The 13,800-nt window shown below is 60.0% G+C and overlaps 1 protein-coding gene across 1 annotated transcript in view; it reads right to left on the bottom strand.

The window, feature by feature from the left end:
- The window catches only part of MYO18A (myosin XVIIIA), a 32,081-nt gene that overhangs the window by 2,541 nt on the left and 15,740 nt on the right, over positions 1-13,800 (bottom strand). The window contains 26 exon segments of the mRNA XM_017832596.1: positions 818-940; positions 2,458-2,502; positions 3,574-3,713; positions 3,796-3,981; positions 4,677-4,814; positions 5,034-5,117; positions 5,219-5,335; positions 5,490-5,603; positions 5,693-5,839; positions 5,950-6,054; positions 6,379-6,489; positions 6,768-6,968; positions 7,046-7,169; positions 8,347-8,501; positions 8,644-8,771; positions 8,882-8,993; positions 9,073-9,192; positions 9,278-9,367; positions 10,397-10,540; positions 10,997-11,125; positions 11,382-11,447; positions 11,542-11,651; positions 12,501-12,738; positions 12,828-13,014; positions 13,094-13,253; positions 13,469-13,610. Coding sequence (XP_017688085.1) covers positions 818-940; positions 2,458-2,502; positions 3,574-3,713; positions 3,796-3,981; positions 4,677-4,814; positions 5,034-5,117; positions 5,219-5,335; positions 5,490-5,603; positions 5,693-5,839; positions 5,950-6,054; positions 6,379-6,489; positions 6,768-6,968; positions 7,046-7,169; positions 8,347-8,501; positions 8,644-8,771; positions 8,882-8,993; positions 9,073-9,192; positions 9,278-9,367; positions 10,397-10,540; positions 10,997-11,125; positions 11,382-11,447; positions 11,542-11,651; positions 12,501-12,738; positions 12,828-13,014; positions 13,094-13,253; positions 13,469-13,610 — 3,416 coding nt within the window.

The following is a 13,800-nucleotide window of genomic DNA, read 5'->3' as shown; positions in this document are numbered from 1 at the left end:
GCATCGTGGAAAAATGTCATGTAAATGTGGGAATTGTTCTAGCCCAGCACTTTGATTCCCCTTTAAAGTGTTGCCTCCAATTTATTTCATTGTCAGCTACCTGGAGCCACTGCGTTTGATTCCCGACTTCAGAAAAGGTGGAATTATCTCCAATAACAAAATGTTTTACATCTGCACCGCTGAATAAATTAAACCAATTAACAGAAACCAGCTCAGATCTTTCCCCCCTGCTTGGCAGAGGGAGGGAGTCCCTCGGGACTCCTGGAGCCCTGCTAGGAAATTGGGTTTGGATAAAAGCAATCTGTGCTCAGCAGGCAAGCAATTTTCATGGAGAATGGAAGTGGGGATGTGTGCCCCAGCCCCACACTGTGGGGGCACCTGGGCACGTCTCCCACCTCTACTGTCATTTTCTGAGAGGTGTGGGGAGGGATGTGGTGGGGCTGCAGAGGAGGGTAGAATGGAGCAGGGAATCAGTCCTGGAGTGACGGAAGGCTGCAGAGCAATGGAAGGCTGCACAGAGCTAGAGCCCACCACTGTGAGCCCTGGGGAGGCAAATGGGGTGGGAGGTATGGATGCCCTTATGCCTCCAGGATGGGATGAGGGAAGGGGGACCAGAGAGGTCCCCTTAGCTGGGGGGACATGTGTCCCCAGTGGAGATCAAGCTGCTCACCAGCATTAACCCTTCCCTGGCCAACCACACAAGCACCAGGCGGGAACATGGCACCAAGCACCACATCCCACAAATGCCCAGCCACCCCCAGCCATGTCCCAGCACAGCTCATCCCGTCCTCTGCCCCACACCCAGCCCTGCACCCACCTGCTGCCCTTCAGGCTGCCGTCATCAGAGAGTGCTTTGGAGGAGCCTTTGTTCTTGGAGAGCCAAGACTTCACCCCATCCACGCGCTCCTCCAGCTCTGAGTCCACATCTGAGTCACCGTCGCTGCCAGAGGAGCGGGTCAGGGTGGAAGAAAGCAAGAGGTGAGCATGGGGCAGTGAGATTTTGGGTGCTGGAGAGGTGAAAGTGCACTGGAAAGCACCATAGCCCCCCCGGCACCCACTGCCTGGGTACCCTGGCATGAGTGAAACCCCATCCCATGATTCTACTCCATCGCTGGGGTGTAACCTGCATGCACAGAGCTCAGCCTGCATTTTAGGGTCTCCCTGAAGCACCCCCAAACCCCCAAACCACCTCCCTGCCTGCCCAAGGGGCTCCTGCATCCTCTGACCAATGTCCCCCCTCGCCATTGCGTGGGGCTGGAGACAGTTGGGGCAGCAGGCAGGGCACAGCTCCAGAAACCCAGGAGATTTCCAGCTCCGGGACTTGGAAGGAAATAAGTGGGTTCGTTTTATAGGCCGCCGTCGAGTGCAGAATTACAGCGAGGAAGAGCGATGCTGATGGCCCCGGGTAAACAGAAGTTTAGCAGGCGGAACAGGAACGACTCCGGCACGGCGGGCGCAGGAGCGCGGTGGGCAGATTTACAGCCCTGCCGTGCCCGAGAGCCCCTGATTTACGTCCCCGCGTAAAAAAAGTCCTATCTGGCTTAAACCATCTAATTTATAACGACCCTTCGTAACCATATTGATTGCCTTTAGAGAGAAGGTGCTGTCTGCATTGCAAAATCCATTCCTCCACGTTAAAAGCATCCCCGAATAAATCTCCCTTAATACCTCACCGCTCACTGCTTTCATTAGGGTTACGGCGGCACTGGCGGGATCTATACGGAAATCGAAGTGGTGTGGTCCCCTCTCCCCACCCCACTCCCACCAAACGAGGGCTCCCACTGGGCTGCTCCAGGGAAGGGATATATCGTAGGATCTTTAGCGGCCTTTTATCCGCCTGGTTTTGGGCTTATTCCCTGCCTGGTAATGATGGCAAACAGCACAAGGGACAGGCTGGGATAGGCCCTGTATATGAATCCTCCTTGTCAAATTCAAAGCAACGAGCCACACTCCATCCTGCGCATCTCCCTCCCCTGCAATACATCCAGGCAACGCTGGGCTTGGAAAAAAAAAAAAAAACCACAACAAAAAAATCCCACGGAACGACACCAAAAAAAACCCCAACGAGCCCCAGAAACAAGCTCTGGGGGCAGCTAAGGTTTTATAACCAGCAGAATTAAACTCCACATCAAACGCAGTTTATGTCCAGGCGAACGTGCCGTTAGTCAAGCAGGACTCGGGTCGTGGGAACGACCATGGATGGGGATATTAATTAGCAGGGCTCCATCGCTGCCCCATGCTGACACGTTCATCATCAGCCATGGCAGGACATCATTCCCCACCCCATCCCAGGGGCTCATCCCATCCCCCTGCGTGGGACACAGTTATGTGCCGTGCCATGCCGTGCCATGGGTGATGTTAGGGCATGCAGAGGTGGGCCAGTGGCATGCGGGACCCCGGCCCTCGGGGGTGAGGTGGGGGTTAGGGGAGGGGAGGAAGGAAAGAGATGCTCCTCACAGTTTACTCTTTCTTTTCTGATACTTTGCCACCATGTCCTGCAAACTGGGAGGGGTTGGAGGGAGGGTAGGAGGGGGGAGAAACACAACAGAAATCAAATGAAAATTAAAAAAAAAAATAAGACCAAGCGGGTGGAGAACGGATGGGGACAAATTAAATGGAGGGGAAGGGCCAGGGGAGGGAGGTGAGGCTGCCCTGCAACCCTGGAGTGGGGTTGCACCCAGGCTGGATTCCAGCATTCCAGGACGGTTGCCAGAACATGTTCAAAGAAAGGTAACGGAGCTGAGGAAGGGTCTGGAGCACAAGTCTGATAAGGATTGACTGAGGGAGCTGGAGGGGCTCAGCCTGGAGAAAAAGAGGCTCAGGGGCAACACTTTTGTTTTCTACAACTCCCTAGAAGGAGGCTGTAGCCTTTTGGGGGTCAGGCTCTGTTCCCAAGGAACAAGCGATAGGACAAGAGGACATGGCCTCAAAGTTGTGTTTAGATTGGATACTAGGGAAAATTTCTTCACCAAAAGGGTGGTCAGGCATTGGAACAGGCTTCCCAGGGAAGTGGTGGAGTCACCATCCCTGGAAGTGTTCAAAAAACATGTGGATGAGGTACTTGGGACCATGATCTAGTAGTAACATGGCAGTGCTGGGTTAATGGTTGGAGGTGGTGATCTCAGAGGTCTTTCCCAACCTAAACAATTGTAGGGTTCTATAATTCTATCTCTGGGCTGGGCTGGATCCCAGCATCCCAAACCTCCTGCCAGCTTGCGCTGCCCTGGCTCCTGGGGCTCCCTGGGCTGTTTCCAGCCAGCTGACACAGCCCTGAATGCATTTCAGGCAACTCCACAAGCGGGTGAAGCTCCCCGGGGCTGTGGGTGGACAGAGGGATGGATGCAGAGGTGCAGGGACTGATGCCCGTGTGCACAGGTGCCTGATGCACGGATGGCACATACACAGGTGCATGGACAGATGCACAGGTGCACAATGCACGGACAGATGGAGGGACAGCATCCTGCCAGGGCCAGGCAGAGCCGAGGGGTCCCGGTGGCATTTCTGAAGTGGCGAGGGGAAGCAGTGACCTCCGGGGATGTGCCTCGCGTGGGAGCCAGGCTCAGGTGTTCTCACCTGTTGATAAGGTCCTCGTTGCTGTCGCTCTCCATCTCATCCTCAATGGCCGCCTGCAGGTCCCCGATGCGCTTGAAGGCCAGCTTCAGGTCTGACTGCAGACTCTGGTTGGCAGCTTCCAGGCTCTCCAGGTCCATCTCCTGCGGGGAGGGAGTGGGATGAGCCAGGTACCTCAGGGAACACCCCCCTGCTCCCTGCCTGGCCCTATCACAGGTGCCTCACCAGCTCGTGCTTCTTGCGGCTGGCCTCTGCCTCCTTCTTGGCCAGCTCGCCCATCTCCTCCTTGACATCACGGAGCTGTCGCTGCAGCCTCTTGTTCTGCTCCTTCTCCCGGTTCTCGGCGGCTGCGCGCTGATCCCGCTCCTCCGTCAGCTTCTCCATGTTCTCCTTCAGCCGCGTGGCCAGGCTCTGCAGAGCAGTGGGGTCACCCCAGATCCCCCCATGGACCCCTCATCCTACAGGTCCACCCTCATCCTGCAGATCCACCCCAACACCCACCAAGGGCTGATGAGATGACCTCCCCATGACCCTATCCCCATGAATTTACACAAGGAGATGAAGGAGAAACCACCCCCTCCCAGGGCCAGGGAAGGGGCAGAACAACAGCAAGGGCTTTGTTGAATTGGAAAAATAGATTTAACTGTGTGTGAAGTAATTAAAACATGTAACATAAGGAAAAAATAGCTCCTGTTCTCCCCCATCCACTGAGCCAGCCGCTGCATATTTATGGCCCCGGCAGAGAGAGCGGGGAAGGAAATAATAGCTTGGAAAATATGAAGAGGAGAGCTAAGCTGCCGCGCTCCCCGGCAGAGCTGCGGAGGCAGAATATAAAACAGGCTGTGTTCGTGGGGCCGGGAGTCTATAATTTCCCTAAGTCGATGCAGGGAAAGAGCATCACTTTGCCGGGCCGGGTGGTGGATTACTGTTATCGGTGCTTGCAGGGAGCCTTCCCTGCGGAGACAGGGATGGGCTGCCGGAGGGGGAGGGCTGCAGCGTGGGGGGTCCTGGGGAGGGGATGCGCTCAGCAGACCTCTTGGGCAGCTTCATTACGCTCCTGTTGCATCCTTGTCCCAGGCAGATTGGAGGGAGAGCCCGGTGCCTACCTCCAGGCGCTTGACTTGCGTCCGCTCGAACTCCAGCCTGGTCTCCAGCTCGCGGATCTTGGCTTCTTGCCGGCTCACCAGCGACTTGTCCACCATGGATTGCTCCAGGAATTCCAGCTGGCTCTGCAGGCCTTGTAGCTGTGGGGGGTGGTGGGGGCACAGCTTCAGCCTTGACCACGACCTCCCTGCCCCCCTGACACGCCGTCCTGGAGCAGAGCTGCTGGCCATTCTGCTCCAATTCCCCGGGACTGCTCTGTGCCCCCACGGTGTATGGTATGGGCAGCAGGTCTCTGGGTGACCCCCATCCCCCCAGTTTCGCTCGGGGTGCATTCCCTGTCTGATGTTGGTGCTCCCCACCTTCTCCTGCAGCTCCTGCTTCTCCTTGCTGACCTCCTCCAGCTGTGCCTGGAGGTCATTCATCTGTGCCAGGTCTCGGGACGCCTGTGGGACACACCGAGGCCGTCAACAGGGATCCCACTGCGCTGGCTCCAAGAGGGGTGTTTTGGGGGGGTGGAGTGGGCACAGCTGCTGCTCTCCCTCACCTGGGCTACAGCTGCCTTGTGCTTCTTCATCAGCTCATTCATGTCCTCCTGGTCCTCCTCCAGCCGACTCTGCACCTCATTCTTTTCCCGCTGCAGTCGGCTCAGCTGCTCCTCCAGCTGCAGGGAGCAACACCTGTCTCCTGCTGCAGCGCAGGAGTGGGGCACTCACCCCCCCAAAGCACCCCAAACAGCATGGGGTCACCCTGCTGGCACCCTGGGAGCAAGTGGGGCATGGCCCCACCACGGCGCATCGCACCCCAAAACCACTCACCGCTGCCTTGGCCTTGGAGAGGTCGTCGATCTGCAGATGGAGGTCCTCGATCTCCACTTCCATGGATTTGCGGGCCTTGACAGCAGCTGCGCAGGTGAACTCCGACTCCTCCAGCTGCAGGGATAAAGCTCAGCACCTGGCCAGAGGACAGGGACACCCTGTGTCCCTGAAAGGCTGTGGTTTGGAGGGATCTGGATGCACACCTGGTTCTTGAGCTGGGTGATCTCCCTCTTGCTGGGTGCATTGTTCTTCAGGTGGTCCAGCATGATCTGAGCATCAGCCAGCAGTGCCTTCGTTCTCTTCAGGTCCCGGCGCAGGCGCTTTTCTGTCTCGAAGTCCCGCTGGTTGGCCTGTGGCAGGGGGGACCATGCCAGGGCTCTGTGCTGCAGGGGTGCCCACTCACTATGGCCACCTCAGGGTCCCCAAAGAAAGGCACGTGCCCAGTTGCCCTTCACCCCACCTGCTCGCTGACAGCAGATAACTTGCTCTCCAGCTCCCGTTTCTCTCTCAGCACCTTCTGCTTGTCCTCATACTCCTCTTCCAGCTGCACTTCCATCTGCTTCAGCTGTGGGACAGACAGGGGGCAGCTGGTCAGGGAGGCAGGGAGGGGTCATGACCCCCCTCCTTGCATGTCCCCACACACTGGGGACACTGGGTGACCCCACCAGATGAGTGTTTGCGCAACCAGAGGCACAAAGCCCGGCGTGCGCTGGCCCGGGCGGCAGAAGGACTGGTCGGACCCGCCGGGCCGGTGGAGCCGGGCTGTGGTCGGCTGCGTGGGAGCCAGGTGCTGCGTGACGGTGCCCAGCTGGCAGCTCCCGGCACCCAGCCGGGGCATGGGGAGGCATCCCAGGCCCTCCTGGGCAGAGGGGCTGCAGCTGAGCCCTACCTTCTTTTGGCACGACTGCCGGATCTCCTCCACCTCCTCGTCACGGCTCTCCACCTCCTTGGCGTGGGTCTGCCGCAGCCGCTCCATCTCCATCTCCAGCCGCAGCTTCGCCTACAAATGGTGGGGATGTGGTCAGAGTAAAGGGGATGTGGGGACCCCCCATGCCACTCCCCAGGCACCACTCACACAGAAAATGCCCCGGTCCGAGGCCGGCTGGGTCGCTCGCCCCATGGTGACCTGCCAGGCCATGGCACGGAGGGCCAGGAGCCGTGTCAGCCCAACACCGGGCTCAGAGCGACCGCCTCCTCTTCCTGGGCAAGCCCGGCCCAGGTAATAACAGCCCTGCATGAAACCACCCCACCCAGAAACCTCGCCCCTCCCCGCTGTACCTGCTCCAGCATCTGGATGGTCCCAGCCTGCTCATCCAGTTCCTCCTCCTGGTCTTTGACCTTCGCCTCCAGGTCCCTCAGCTGTTTCTTCACCTTGGCCAGGGAGGCTTCATCCTTTGACTCCTGGGAGGAGATGTCCTGCAGCTCTGCCTCCAGTGCCTCCGCCTTCTGCGTCAGCCCTGCGATGTCCGAGTCCTTGTCCTGTGAGAGACAGGGTCACCATGACCCTGGGGCACCTGGTGACTGGGGGACTGGGTCAGGGGCTGGGATCCACTCACCTCCAGCAGCTGCTTGAGGCCGAAGACCTCAGCCACCAGCACATCCTTCTCACGACTCAGCTTCTCCCGCTGCAGCCGTTCCCTCTGTGCCTCCTCATGTGCCTGAGAGAGCTCGCTGTCAAACCTACATGGGGAGAGCAGGGCAAACACTCAGCACCCGGGGGGCCAGTCCTCAGCCCTGTGCTAGGGACACTGTGCCAAGCATCCCCTTCCCATGGCAGCTGGCTTCGGGAAGGGCGGAATGGCGTCCAGTGCTTGTTTGAAACAGCCTGTTGATGAGCCTCTAATTGCTAGCACGGTGGCACGAGTCACTCCGAGAAACTCCTCCCGATGCCTTTACTCAGTGCTAATGAAGAGCACAGTGCCGACCCCGGCAGAACCATCAGCTGCACTGTGGGGCCAGCAGTGGCTGCTAACGGCAGGGGCTTGATACACCGAGGCAGCCAGGGACACCAAACCCTCCAAGCAGGACTCAGAGGGGCTTCAGGACATTGAGGGGTCTCCAGGAGAGACAGGATCTTGCGGCAGCGCAGCTCCCCCAGCTGCATCCCAGCTGCATCCCAGTGCCACGGCCCCACGTGGGATGGCACAGGTCCCATCCCCAGAGCGGACACGAGCCCCTGGAGGGGACACAAACCCCTGGTGGGGGAGTGCTCAGCACAGCCTGTAGCCAGGAAGTGCCGTGGCAGCTCTCCCAGTGCCCCTGGGATGGGATCAGCCGGGTTTGCTCCGAAATCACTGCCTTTGGGGCTTGGAAAACAACCCTATGCTTGAGTTTGTGACCTGAGTTAAACACCTCGGCAGCTAATCCCCGTTTTTCCTCGCGCTGGGTAATAAACAGCTGCATTAGCACAGACACCAATCCACGGAAATTGAAATTAATTAGATTGGATTCTCTCGCTGTATTTGTGTGTGTGATCATTACCATAATGAGATGAAAGCGTCCCTGCTGCTTAATAACGTTAGCAAACTTTGGGGCTGGGAGCGGGGACGGGGTGGCAGCACACGCCGAGCCGAGATGCAGGGCACCAGCAGCCTCCACCATGGGGCACCAGCAGCCTCCACCATGGGGCACGCCCCCATGGAGGGGGGGATCACTCAGCACCAGCTCCCCCAAAAGGGTATGAGGGACCCCCTCACAACTAACACATCCAACCTTGGCAACTCCATCCTGCTGGAGACACCCCAGCCAAGTAGGAGCTGGTGAAGTGCCCAAATCCCTGCTAAAATGGTAATGCCACTTCGCCAGGGGCTTGCTGCGCAGCAAGGATGACCCTCTGGCTCCAGCGTGCAGTCCCCACCTTCTCTGCTTCTTCTCCAGGTCATGGTTGCGTCCCTGCTGTCCCTCGAGGTGCAGCTTGGTGTCCTGTAGCTCAGCAGCCAGGCGCTGGCACTTCTTCTTCAGCTGCTGCAGCGCACGCTGGCTCTCCTCGCTGTCTGCTTGCAGGTCGGCCAGCTGCAGGCAGGAGCAGGCAGGGAGGTGAGGGCTCTGGGATCCCACCACATCCCTACTGTCCTGGCCATGGGCTCCCTCAGCTCCAAGCAGCCCACCCCATGCTGAGGGCACCAGGGGTTCCCCAGGGCTGAGCCCCACTCACCTTCCGCTCCAGCTGCCTCTTGCCCTGCTGCTCCACCTCCAGTTTGTCCTCCAGTTCCTGCTGCATCCGTTTCTTGGTGAAGTCGATCTCCCGCACTGCCCGCTCGTATTTCAGCCGCCATTCGCCGCCTGTGCAGGGAAATGGGGTCACCAAGGGGCTGTGGGGGTGGTGTGGGGCCACTGTGGAGAGGGGGACACTCAGTGTGTGCCAGCAGCCAGCACTGGAGGCAGGACAGTACCTGAATCATCATCATCGAGCTCCCCATTGAGCTCGGCCGCCCGGATGAGCCGAGCCTCCATCACCTCCATCTCCATTGACTCCATCTGCTTCTTCAGGGCATCGTACTTTGCCTGGGAGGGAACATGGCTTTTGTGAGTGCTGGGGGTAGGGGACAGGAAATGCTGTGAGGCCGGGGAGAGGTGCTTTTACCTGCAGGTCCTTCATCTCCTTCTCAGCCCGCAGCCTCTCGGCTGTCTCGGCGTCCAGCAGCTGGGAAGCTGACTCGCCGGTGTTCCGCTCGTCCGTCAGCTCCGATGTCAGCTCTGTGATCTGGGGGCAGCAGGAAAAACAGGATCATGGGCTGGGGCAGGCCAGAAGAGCACCATACCCCATCTTGGCACCAGCAAGGACCTACCCTGCTCTCCAGGCGGTCGCTGTTGAGCCTCAGCTCGTTACGCTCCTTCTCCACCTTCTCGAGTTTGCTCTTCAGCTGCTGGATCTCTTCCTGCAACAGAGCGGGCGGTGAGGGAGGGGGCAGGCGCAGGGAAGAGGTTGGTGGGCAGGAGCTTGGCAGTTCTCCACCCCCCACAGCACCCCCCCAACGCAGGATGGGCAGGGTGGGGGCTCCCCGAGGCCGCTCTCCCCTGCCAAGGGCTGGGCAGGGACTTTCCCCAACCCGCTCCTCCGCCGAGCTGACTCCAACCCCATAAATGGTGTCGAAACACCAGGCAGTCCCAGAAAAGCTGGAGAGGGGTCCCCCCATCCCCTCGGAGGGGGGTGGGAGCAAACCACTCATCAACAGCTCACTGAAGGATTTGGGTGCACCCAGCCCAGGTGAGGATAGAAAGGGCCCACCAGGATGCCTGGGGCCCATCAGCCAATTCTGGGGAGGTGTGTCTGGCTGCCAGCATCTTCCTCTTCTCTCCTCTGGTCCTAGTACAGGCTGGAGGGGGGCAGGAGGGACCCCAAGTGCCCCGCATCCAGGCACCCGTCCTTAGCAGGTCGGGGTGAAAGCTGAGACAGGCAGCGGCTCCGTGCTGAGCGGGCTCGGCGGGTGCACCAGTGTCTGGTTGCCAGCGCGAGCGGAGCCCCTGCATATGCCTCTCGGCACACGGTTTCATTTCCATTCTCCACGCTTGTAATTGGGCTCATGCAACAGCCGGCTCTCGGGATGCTAATGACATGCTGATTCGCAAATTAGGGAGCAATTTGAGCCTGGCGCTGACTGGGTGCAGGCAGACACGGTCCCACATCTCACCCCATCATGGGCTCCTGCATCCCACCCCACTGTGGAGTCCTGTATCCCAATCCACCACAGGATCCTGCATCCCACCCTTCCCTGGGTTCTGCATCCCACCTCACTGCAGAATACTGCCTCCCACCCCGCCACAGGATCCTGCATTCCACCCCACTGTTAGCTCCTGCATCTGACCCCACCATGGGGTCCTGCATCCCACCCCGCTGCGGGGCCCATGGCCAACACTCCCCCAAGCCCTCCCTGCTCCATCCAACATCCCCCAGCACAGATACCCACGTCTTTGCCACGGATCTGGTCCTCGGTGAGCTGCACCTCAATGAGGGGCCGCACAGTGGTGAAGAGCTTCCACCACGGCCAATCCTTCACCCCTTTGTTCTTCTTGATGTTCTTCTGCACGCACCGGATGGCCAAATCCTGGATCTGTGCAGGGCACGGGGTCAGCACAGGGTATGGGGTCAGCACGGGGTGCTGCCAGCAGGGCAAAGTGGGGCGGGTGGGCGCTCAGCACCCCCACCAGCACCCCAGCATGCTCCCCTTCGTTAGCATTTGGGCTAATTGCACCGGTGTATCTTCTGTTTGATCCTCTCCAGCCCCTCTAAGTGCTAATCCCGGGAAGGCGAGGCGCTGCCGAGACGCCTATTTTACGCCTTCTTTAATGATAAAAGTAGGAGCTGATGCGTCACTTCATCCTGCCGTGGCGATGCCCAGCAGCCTCCCTGCCGGCTCCCCCTGGCCCCCCGGTTCCCCCTGGCCCCCCACGGCTCCCGGGGAGGCGGGAGGAGGAGGTGCTGGCCCAGGAGGCGCAGAAAGACTGTGCTGCCCATTTTAGGCGAAATTGTGCAGCAGAGCGGGGAGGGGAGAGTTGCTGGGACGAACCTTTCTCTTCTTGAAGTGCTGCCGTGCCAGGAAGCCCCTGCACGCTGCCTGGAAGAGGGTGATGTTCCTGCTGGTTTGTGTGTCCCGCTGCTCCTCCAGCTTGGCCAGTGATCCAGCCCGGAAAAACACCTGTGGGAGGGGAGGGGGACGGGATGGTGATGGGTGCCGGCATCCCACCAGCCACACCGTGCCACCCGCCTGCTGGTAGGGATGCAGCTCTCCCATCCTGTCCCAGCCACTGGTCCTGTCCTGCCGTGGGGTTTTATTCCCCAGGCACAAGGAATGCCGGGGGTGGGAGCAAACAGTGATGCCCTTGTGCTGTCCCACCGCGCTGTGCCCAGCCATGACGCACACCCCTGCCCACACCCAGCGTCAGGCACCATACCCGGCTCAAGCCCATGTGGTAGCTGCTCTTCTCCAGGTCCAGTGACTCCAGGAGCTCCTCCACTGCCTGTGGGGAGGGAGGAGTGTCAGGACTGGGATGGTGGCACCCTGGGGCGCAGGGGACCTTGGACCACACACTGGCCCTGACACAGGACACGTACCCGCTTCTCATCCACCACAATGTAGTTGCGCCCGTGTTTCTTGGTCAGGTGTGGGGCCAGGACATCGAAGCGCCGCCTGAACTCCGCAAACACCATGTGGTCGGGGTAACCTGGGGGAGCAAGGGAGAATGGGGCTGTGGGGACAGCCAGGATGCCTGGGGGATGGCCAGGGACAGCCTTGTGTGCCCTGACATGCTGAGGCCCAACTTCTGGGAGAGTTGACAGGGTCACCCCACGTGGAACAAGCTCCCCATGGGGCCAAACACAGCTGGAATGCCCTGAGCCTCCCCGGGAGGTTTTCCTTGGCTGGGTCCTCCAGCAATTTTGGCTGGGATCTAGGGAGAAAGTGGCCAGATCCCATCATGGGGGTAGAGCAGGGACACATGTGCTGCCTGTGCAAGTCCTGCTCCGGCTTCACTTTGAGCTGCAGCCAACTCCTGCATCAGGCTCCAGCACTGAGCCTTCACATCTTAATTAACGACGAGGTATTGATGGGAACTCTGACCCCAGCACGGCCGGCTGGCCACAGCCACCAATCCAGGAGGTGTGTGGGTGGCATCGATTTCCAATCACGGCAGGAAGGGTTCGGCCTCCAAGCAATAAACCCTCGGCTGGGCAGCCGGCCATGCGTATCGATAAACGCTTTGCTGAGCACAACTCAGAGGCCCTCGTTCCAGTGGGACAGGGGCTGGATGCCAATGGGATTCCTGCCAGGAACCAGCGGCACCAGTGGAGACACCCAATTAAGGCTATGCCTGTCCCCAGCACAGATAACGGGCCCCCAGGGGAGGGGTGACAGGGACAGGACTGCCGTGGGGAGACAGCTGGAAGGTGCAGGGCTCAGAGCAAGGGCATGTGCTGAATGGGTTACCGAGGGCCTTTGGCTCCCCAGTAAGAAGATACAGCCAGGACCTCTGTGGCATCCTTCCCCTCACCCTGGTGCCGGTGCCACGGCTCACCTTGGCGGTACATGCGGAGGGCGTCGAGCAGGCGGGAGCCGCGGAGCTGTGCGCGCAGGAGGGGCACGTCCAGCTGCATGAGCCCGGCCTCGCAGTGCTCCGCTGGCAGCTCCAGCTCGCTGCCGCTCACCCGCCGGCACGGCAGAGCCTGGGGGTCCCCGCCGCCCCCCGCCGCCTTGGGCAGGAAGCAGTGCACAAAGTGGAGCTTGGACTTCTTGATGCTGTCAATGAGGGCATCCTGTAGACACGGCAGAGCAGGGTGAGTGGTGATGTGCAGCAGTGCCCCAGCCAGATGTGGGGACCTCCACTTGGCACCCTCTCACTCACCACTTGCAGCTTGATCTGGATGCAGAGGGATTTCTTCTTGACGGCGGCCACGCCGGTGGTGAAGGTCTTGCGCATGCTGGTGGCCCGGCGCAAGGCCAGCTGGGAGCCCCCCTCCAGCCCCGCCACCGAGCCCGACAGCACCAGCGCCGACCCACCACGGCCGGCAAAGAGGCTGCTGATCACCTTCCTGCAGGGCACAGAGGGGATGTCACCCCCCAACACCACCTCTTCCTCCCGCCATGCTCCCAACCCAGGACCCCACTCACTTCTGGGACTCCTGTAGCAGGACGGAGGCATTTTGGGAGGCTGGGTTGTGCTTGACATAGTTGAGCCATCCGGTGGCATCGTACTCCACCCAGTTAGTCCCCGAGCTGTGGCCCAGGAGGAAGTGTCGGGGTTTGTCACTGGGGAGCAGAGGGTTGTGCCCTGTGGGAAGACACAGAACCGCTGGGCACAGCCCCAGGGACCGGCACTTCACTGGTGCATGTCACAGAGTCACAGAATGGTAAATGGTTTGGGTTGGAAGGGAGCTTAAAGGTCACCAAGTTCCAACCCTCACTCCACGGGCAAGGACACCTTCCACTAGAAAAGTTGCTCTTGGTCTAGAGGACATATTCCCACAGTGCCAGGCTTCCCCATACCTTTCTTGCCCCCTTCCTGTGGGCCATAGTAGGAGAAGAGCCGCTCCAACAAGGTGTCCTCGTTGCCGCCCGGCTGCAGCGCCTCCTCCTCCAGCAGCCACAGCAGCCCCCGCGCCTCGTCTGTGCGGGCCAGTGACCGGACCTGCAGGGACACCGCACTGGCAGCTGTCCAGCATACCACTGTCCCCCAGAGCAGGGATAAGGGGTGACACAGGGGACCCAGGCCACCCAGGGAGCATGCAACCTCACATCATGCAAGAGGCCTCCTGCTTAATGGAGACCCAGCAGGAAAAGAGCCCATATGGGACACTCCAGCAGCGCATCTCGCTGGG

This window comes from Lepidothrix coronata, unplaced genomic scaffold (assembly GCF_001604755.1).
Source record: "Lepidothrix coronata isolate B3197 unplaced genomic scaffold, Lepidothrix_coronata-1.0 Scaffold203, whole genome shotgun sequence".
Classification (NCBI taxonomy): Eukaryota; Metazoa; Chordata; class Aves; order Passeriformes; family Pipridae; genus Lepidothrix; species Lepidothrix coronata.
Note: the sequence above shows the minus strand (reverse complement) of the source record. Positions and strands in the feature narration are given on the sequence as shown.